General features: G+C 49.7%; 1 protein-coding gene across 6 annotated transcripts; it reads right to left on the bottom strand.

Moving 5' to 3' along the window:
* Positions 1–4,237: 4,237 nt before the first annotated feature.
* LOC103190602 (inhibin beta B chain) lies at positions 4,238–7,884 on the bottom strand. 6 transcript variants are annotated; one of them, XM_007911444.2, is made up of 3 exons: positions 7,448–7,884; positions 6,517–7,220; positions 4,238–5,096 (listed from the first exon to the last, which is right to left on the bottom strand). In XM_007911444.2, the coding sequence occupies exons 2-3, from the start codon at positions 6,884–6,886 to the stop codon at positions 4,294–4,296; spliced, it is 1,173 nt and encodes a 390-aa protein (XP_007909635.2). In that variant the 5' UTR covers positions 6,887–7,220; positions 7,448–7,884; the 3' UTR covers positions 4,238–4,293. The 6 variants fall into 6 exon arrangements, with proteins under 6 accessions (XP_007909635.2, XP_007909637.2, XP_042200242.1 ...); XM_007911446.2 differs by having other exon boundaries at positions 6,517–7,124; XM_042344308.1 differs by having other exon boundaries at positions 6,517–6,840.
* Between the last annotated feature and the right edge of the window lie 521 nt (positions 7,885–8,405).

The raw sequence follows: 8,405 nt of genomic DNA, 5'->3' as shown, positions 1-8,405 counted from the left end.
AATTGACTGTATATTTGTGGGCGAACACGGCAGCCAATTGCGCACAGCAATGTCCCACAAACAGTCGTAGATTGAAAATAACCAATTTATTATTATTTTGGTTTTGGAGGGATTATTATTAGGCTCTGTGTGGAGTAAGGAAACTTGCCCAAGGTTTCGCCCTCTGCCTGGAATTGAACTCAGGTCTCTCGCTCGCAAAGCGAGTGCTCTAACCACTGAGCTACAGGACTCCACATTGTGACTAGCCGACATGTGTCTGGGCTATCGTAAACTTGACCCAACTTATTTCATCGCCTCTTGAGAGAGGTCAACCACAGGCAATATATCCAAGAACAAATAATAATAATCCTTCTCTGAAGGTTGGATGAGTTGAGTGTCTCACAGATTGGTCCAAAGTCATGTGGAGATTCACTGAAGGTTTAGAACACAGGGCACTTGTTCTTCCCATCGGCATATTCCCATCCATAGCAAGCGCTCTGAGATGCTATCCCTGTGTGGAGGGCGCTATACAAGTGCAAGTTGTTTGTGGTTGATAGCACTCTCGCCTCTTGAGTCAGAAAACTGTGGGTTCCTCGGTTAGAGCCTCGCTTCGCAAGTGAGAAGACCCAGGTTCGATTCCCGGGCAGCGCAGGGCGAAACCTTAGGCAATTTTCATTGCTCCACACACGCATACACACCCGCCTCTGTTTCCCCAGCAGTAAGTAGGAACCGGGTAGTTAATCGATTGGCTGATCGCTTTTCCGGGAGTAACAATCCGTTCAAAAAAAAAGAAGAATTTGGTCACTCATTCCTCGACTGTTTGTGGGACGCCGCTGTGCGCAATTGGCTTAAATTGGATTTACTTAGAACTAAGTTGGATTAAAGTACTTAGAACATTCGTGTTCAAATACACCTCCCTCCCTCTTCGACCTCCTCACTCCCCAATCCACCACCCGGTGCCTCCGCTCGACCCGCTCCGGCCTCCTGCGCATCCCTCACACCCATTAAATGTTGTGCTTTCAGCCACTACGCCCCAAAAGTGTGGAACATTCTTCCTCAACCCCTCTGCCTTACCCCCTTTCCCTCGCCTGAAAACCTTCCTTTTCGACCATGCTTGGGGCCAGCTCTGCCGCTATTAAGTGCTCTGAGATGCTATCCTGCCTGGAGGGCGCTATATAAGTGCAAGTTGTTGTTGCGTTCACCCACAAAACACACAGTCACTGCACTTTACAGTGTATCCCGTGAAGCGCTTTTTTGATGGCCTTCTGACACGAAAGGAGCTAAACCAAATGTACGGATTACTAAGAGGTGAAGTAAGCGGCCGATAGGGGAATCGATTGGAAAATACAAAGAGATTCAGTCCCAACGATGGATTCTTATTGGTGTCCAGGCGTGGCGGTGGGCACCAACCTTTCCCTGAACACCGGCCGGGGGGTGAGATGTGGGTTGAAGATTATCCCGAGAAAGCCTGGCTTTTGAGCAATAATGAGCTGTTTCCTGTTGCCAATAGCTCCGATGGCAAATCATTGTGTGACTTTTCTCGGTGGCCCCTGTCGGCCGGCCGGCTGTAGACCTCTGTCGTTATCAATCGACACTTTGTAAACGCAGACAGGACATGTTCTCTCGCACTCGGAAAACAGAACCTTTACCATTTGGCTCCGATATTGACCGTCTGCGGCTGCAGTTGGAACACAAGAGTTTTGCCCAGGGCTGTGAGTGAGCTGGCACTCACTCACTCACTCCACTCCACTCCACCCACTCACTCACTCACTCACCCACTCACTCACTCACTCCACTCCACTCCACTCCACCCACCCACTCACTCACTCACTCACTCACTCACTCACTCACTCCACTCCACCCACCCACCCACTCACTCACTCACTCACTCCACTCCACCCACCCACTCACTCACTCACTCACTCCACTCCACCCACCCACTCACTCACTCACCCACTCACTCACTCACTCCACTCCACCCACCCACCCACTCACTCACTCACTCACTCACTCACTCCACTCCACCCACCCACCCACTCACTCACTCACTCACTCACTCCACTCCACCCCACCCACCCACTCACTCACTCACTCACTCCACTCCACCCACCCACCCACCCACCCACTCACTCACTCACCCACCCACTCACTCCACTCCACCCCACCACCCACCCACCCACCCACTCACTCCACTCACTCCACTCCACTCCACTCACTCACTCCACTCCACCCACCCACCCACCCACTCACTCCACTCCACCCACCCACTCACTCACTCCACTCCACCCACCCACCCACTCACTCACTCCACCCACCCACCCACTCACTCACTCACTCACTCACTCCACTCCACCCACCCACCCACTCACTCACTCCACTCCACCCACCCACCCACCCACTCACTCCACTCACTCACTCACTCCACTCCACCCACCCACCCACCCACCCACTCACTCACTCACTCACTCCACTCCACCCACCCACCCACCCACTCACCCACTCACTCACTCACTCACTCACTCACTCCACTCCACTCCACCCACCCACCCACTCACTCACTCACTCACTCCACTCCACCCACCCACCCACCCACTCACTCACTCACTCACTCACTCCACTCCACTCCACCCACCCACCCACCCACTCCACTCACTCACTCCACTCCACCCACCCACCCACTCACTCACTCACTCACTCACTCCACTCCACCCACCCACTCACTCCACTCACTCACTCCACTCCACCCACCCACTCACCCACTCACTCACTCACTCCTCAGTGTGGAGTCCTGTGGTCTAGTGGTTAGAGCCCTTGCCTCACAAGCAAGAGGAATCCGGGTTCGATTCCCGACCGGGTCAGGTTTGGGGCAAAACCTCAGGCAAATTTCCTTACTCCACACACACACAGACACACACGCTCACGTACGGCACTGTTTACCCAGCAGTAAGTAGGAACCCGGTTGCTAGTTAATTGACGGATCGCTTTCCAAGGGTAATAATCCCTCCCAAAAGAAAAATAATAATAATAATAATAATTTGGTCACCGCTCGTGGGACGTCGCTGTGCGCAATCGGCTGCCGCTTTCGCCCATAAAACATACTGTCAATCTACTTTGCAATACATCCCGCGAAGCCCTTTGAGACGTCTCGAAGGCGTGATGTGGCGCTCTATCAAATTGCCATTAATATTATTATTATTTGAGTCCTGACATGGGGGGCTTGAACCTCTGATTGAGTCAGGCTGGCGTTTTTTTGTAAGCAAACATAAAATAATAACGTTTTATTAATATATCGAAACAGTGAGGCACTAACTCAGACGTGGGGATCGTTTTTTATTTAGTAACTCAACACAGAAATAACGTGCAGAGGATACAGTAGACACACACACATCGAAAGTAAAATAATTTGCTCGATTGGTCAGTTCCATTTTTTGCCCTTTAACTTTTGAACAGACAGAGGGTTAACTGGACAAGAACTGGGTGTCTGGTCAGTCCATATCTTTGGCAGCATCGAGCTCTGCACCCATATCACCACGGTCCTCGCTTGGATCCACTGGCTCCCAGCAGATCAACATCGAGCTCCTCCTCCTCACGCATAACAGCCTAGGAAATGGTGGACGAAAAATAACCCAAGGCCCGTCCAGTTCACCTTCCACCTTCCTGGCGGCCGTTGGCACACATGTCCCGAACGCCCTCTGTCCCACAGTCTCATCATGTTATTTCCTGAAAGAATCTGTGTTTGAAGGAATCAACATTTCCTGTTCAGCCGTCTCCCTCGGAAGCCTATTCCACAGGTTCGCTATTCGCTCACCTAAATGGTGTTTGCATACCATAAATCCATCCACACCCAAGCCCCTATGGTCCTCTCCTCCACTCCCTCCTTCCCCAGCTAACTTTCTTCCCTTCCAGTCCCATGATCAGAGGCCATAACTAGTTCGCGCACAAAATGCACAGTCACTACACTTGACAGTATATTCTGTGAAGCCCTTCGAGACGTCTCGAAGACATGATAACAACAACAACAAAATTACATCTGGAATGCGCCTTTCACGTCGGGAGGATGTCACAAGGCGCTGAACAGTCAGGGATCAGGACCCGAGCGTGGGGGGGTGTGGGGCGGGCAGGATTGGAACGAGGGAGGGTAGAGGGTGTAGGAGGGCGGCTGAAGGCACAGTCGAAAAGAAGGGTCTTGAGTCGTGCCTTGAAGGAGGCAAGAGAGGGAGCGAGGCGAAGGGATTGTGGGATGGAGTTCCAAAGGGTGGGGGCAGAGAAGCTGAAAGCCCGACCGCTGATTGGGGGTGGGGGGGATCAGACGGGTCAAGCGCAGCCACATTCATCGATGACCATATCGGGAATGTCCCTCCGGATGATACGTCGCTGCTCGTCAAAGTAGAGCATGGGAAGACCGCTCCTCCTGGTGGGAACGCAGCACGAGTTCAGTGTCAGGACGGGATGAAGGTTGTTGATCTTGTACAGGTTGGTGACGGTGGCGTGGTATGAAGAGGCCACGCTGGGGGCACCGGCCATGTGTGGCAGGCAGGTGCCCAGGCAGTGGTTGGCGTGGTAGCCCTTGGGCACCACGATCCAATCGTCCCAGCCGATGGCGCGGAAATCCACGTAGAACTCCCTCCGGCAACACAGGTTCAGCTTCTCCGCGCACTCAATGCCCCTCTTCCGCAGACGGGAGATGCGCTGGGAGACGCGGAGACGGGACGCCAGGAAGGGCTGCTTGGCTTGGTCGTCCACGTCGAGGCCGAATGGACCGACGCTCCCGTTGTTACCCCGCACCCGGCATTCCAGCTCGAAGTCCAGAAGGTATTCCCGCTTCTCCAGGAAATCCTGCACCACGTCCGTCACGGGAAAGGCGTGCCAGGCGTTGGCGTTCACCTCGAAGCGTCTGTCACAGATGAGCGTGCGGCTCACACCGCCTTGTCGTTTCAGGAAGATCTTCAGGGAGATCGTCTGCTGGTCCCTCCCTGGGCTGGGGCCGGGGTACGGTTCGGGGGGGAAGGATTTGAAGTGGACCCACAGCTCCGCCTGCTGGACTACCGTTAAAGACCCCTCATTGCCTTCGTTCGATAAGAGGAAGCTCAGTTTGGTCTCCGTCGGGCTAACCCAAACTGGTAACAAGGAGAGAATTGGCATTGAGACATAAGGAACATAGGAATAGGAGTAGGAGGGGGCCATTCAGCCCCTTGAGCATGTTTCGCCATTCTCTAAGATCATGGCTGATCTGTACCTCAAGTCCAATTACCCCGTATCCCTGAATAATAATAATAATCATAATAATCCTTGCATTTGTCATAGCGCCCTATCACGTGTTCAAGACGTCTCAAAGCGCTTCACAGAATATACTGTAAAGTCAATTGACTGTGTATTTTGTGGGCAAAACATGGCAGCCATTTTGACACGGCAAATTGTGTCCACAAATAGTCATGGATTGAGTGACCAATTTGTTTATTTTGGAGGGATTATTACCCCCAGAAAGCGAAAGCGATCAGCCAATCGATTAAAAACCAGGTTCAGCCACAAAATATACAGTCACTCCACTTTGCAGTGTATTCGTTGAGGTGCTTTGAGACGCTCAATGATGTGATAGGGCCCGATATCAAATGCAAGCGTTATTATTCTTATTATTTTTACAGTTAGTTCAGTGATACCCCCCATCACAAAGTTAGTCCTAAAATAAAACTGGAGAGATTAAAAGACTAAAGATTAAAAGACCTGTCCGATGAGGTATAAATTATGTCTCTATGTCAATTGGTTAGACAGACATACAGACTCTATAGCTCCTCAACGATAGGAGATCCCCCTCCAAAAAAATATGCCCATGACATTCCCTCATTTCCCCCATGCAAGACCTTCCTGATGAGATATAAATCATGTCTCTACATCGATTGGCAGACAGACAAACAGACATTTCACCTTTATTAGTATAAGCATAGAAGCTATATGTACAGGGTAACCAAAAAGTCATGATACCATTTATTTTAGTAATAATTACTAATAATTATCACCATTTCTTTGAGACTTATTAGACATTGTAATGGTATCGAGACGTGTTGGTCACCCTGTGTATTAAAATATGCAGGACCTGATATAATATATATTTAAATATACAGGACATAATATAATATATCTTAATATACACAGGACTTAAAAGGATATAATGCAAGGCAGCAATTGATCAATTTCTGAATTGATCAATTGTGAAACCAGAGTTGATTTAACTGACATATTGCTCCCGGAGTTAAAATAGAAAACACATTTTTGGGGGATTCTGGAACTGTAAGTGGACGCTTTCGATGCAAGTATTATTACTTGTGTATCTTTTCTCTCTGTTTTAGGGACGCTGCTGTGCGATATTGGCTGCCGTGTTTCGCCCGCAAATTATATGATCAATCACTTTACGGTGTATCCTGTGAAACACTTTGAGGCGTCGCGAAGACGTGATAAGGCGCTGTATCGAATGCGAGGATTATTATTATTTATTATTATTATTAAGTAGAGAGAGCGAGAGAGAGAGTTGCTGGGACAAACCTGATTTGGCAAAGGTGATGATTTGGTGAGTGTGTTCCCTGGAGCCTTGGCTGCGCTCAGTTCTTAATTCAGAGCTAAAATCATCGACAGAGCCATCGCTCAAAAGGGTCCCAGTGTGAAGCCTCCTCAGGACGGACACTTGTGCTGACTTGAGAGTCACATTGCTGGTGTCCGGGCGGTCCTTCATGTCCAATCTCTGCAGGATATATCTCTTGGCCATCTCAAGGAAGATCTCATCTTCTCTCCGCGTCTCAGAGACGGACAAGCTTCTCGAAATGTGCTTTGGCTCTTTGGCCAACGCTAAGGTGACAGCCCTGATGACTCCTGAGTAAAGAAAACAGGAGAGAGTCAGAATCATCCTTTGGTTCATCGTCTCGAGGAGGTTTCCCCCTTTCACAAGATGAGAGAACCACACACCCACCCAAAAAAAAAAGCCTTACAGTGTCAATTAACGATGGCTGCTGTTCTTGTTAGAAGGAAGGGCATGAAACATTGTCAGGCACTGCTCTTGTCCATTCACTTCATTTATAGTGAGGCTCTCTCTGTCTCTCTCTCGCTCTCTCTCTCTCGTTGACTGATTCGATGCAAGTCGCGCTCTTTCCCCCCAGCTGAAACGAAGCCGTGCTGTCACAGCGCTCAGGTAACGCGAGATAAAAGTATTGATCGACTGAGGAATTCCAGGCAAGTGCCTTCCCGTGCCAAACCTGGTGCATAAGTGTTGTATGTGGTGGGTCAAAAGGAGACGGCTGGTAAGTTAAGTTCCTTTACCGCGCGCGTGTGTGTGTGTGTGTCTGTGTTTGTGTGTCTGCTTTGTCTCTCATAGGCAAACAATGACAGCACTCCAGGGAATGAAGCCAACACGCATGCCAACTGCATGTAATGTTTTTACTTTTACCGAGGAGCAAAAAATAGAATATTGCCTAAACTTTACCTGATCTGCCCTGACGAGAGGTCACCGACCTGAAACGTTAACTCACACTTTCTTCTCTCTCCCCGCAGAACGCGGCCTGACCTGCCGAGTGTTCCCAGACGCTTCTGTTTTCGCCGCTGCTCACTTTTGTTTTGAGGTTTTGAATAGTTTTTTTCGGCTTAGTTTCTCGATGACATAATGGCACTCGGAGCTGAAGCCTTGACCGCTCTCATGATGGTTAAAGATTAATGAAGCTTGCGTTGACTTTTGGTGAGGTTGAGGGACATTTTGACTCCAATGAACAAGTGCACAGTTTGCTGCCTTTGACATTTTGTGCAATAGCAACCTATCCACCCCATCAGCTGCATCGAAATCAAGCTTGCGATCATCCTGTTTACCATTACACAATTACTTCCACATGTATGTGGATGACACCCAACTCTTATCTCTCTGCCTCCACCCTTGTCTCCAGGACCACCGCTGTCAGACATCAAGTCCTAGATGAGAGCTAACTTTCTTCAGCTGAACGTCAACAAGACCGAGGCCCTCTTCATTGGCTCCCATCAGCGCCTCCACACCTCAGGCACTGATAGAATCACCATTCAAGGATGCACACTCCACCTCACTGAACCAGTCTGGAACCTTGGCGTCTTGTTTGACCCTCAACTATCCTTTCTACCCCACATCTGTGCCATGACCGGCTCTGCCTTCCCCCAGCTCTGTGTTCCGCCCACAAGATACACAGTCGATCCACTTCACAGTATATCCTGCGATGTCTCGGAAGACATGATGAGGCGCTATATCAAACGCAAAACAGTCGTGAAGTGAGTGACCAATTCTTTTTCAGTATCCACATGTAGACTTTGAGATCAGCCTTTGAGATGCTTTGACGTGACAAAGCACGTCATCCTGTGGTCATCCTGCAAGTTGAAACCCCCAGTTGATTTTTGGAAGTGGACACATCTTAAAAGGAAAATAA

Source organism: Callorhinchus milii, unplaced genomic scaffold (assembly GCF_018977255.1).
Source record: "Callorhinchus milii isolate IMCB2004 unplaced genomic scaffold, IMCB_Cmil_1.0 Scaffold27, whole genome shotgun sequence".
NCBI lineage: Eukaryota > Metazoa > Chordata > Chondrichthyes > Chimaeriformes > Callorhinchidae > Callorhinchus > Callorhinchus milii.
This window is presented reverse-complemented; position numbering and strand designations above follow the sequence as displayed.

Coding starts and splice junctions, on each gene's coding strand:
- LOC103190602 (XM_007911444.2), bottom strand. CDS start 6,886: ATGAACCAAAGGATGATTCTGACTCTCTCCTGTTTTCTTTACTCAGGA. Junction 5,097..6,516: donor CATCACCTTTGCCAAATCAG/GTTTGTCCCAGC, acceptor CCTTGTTACCAG/TTTGGGTTAGCCCGACGGAG.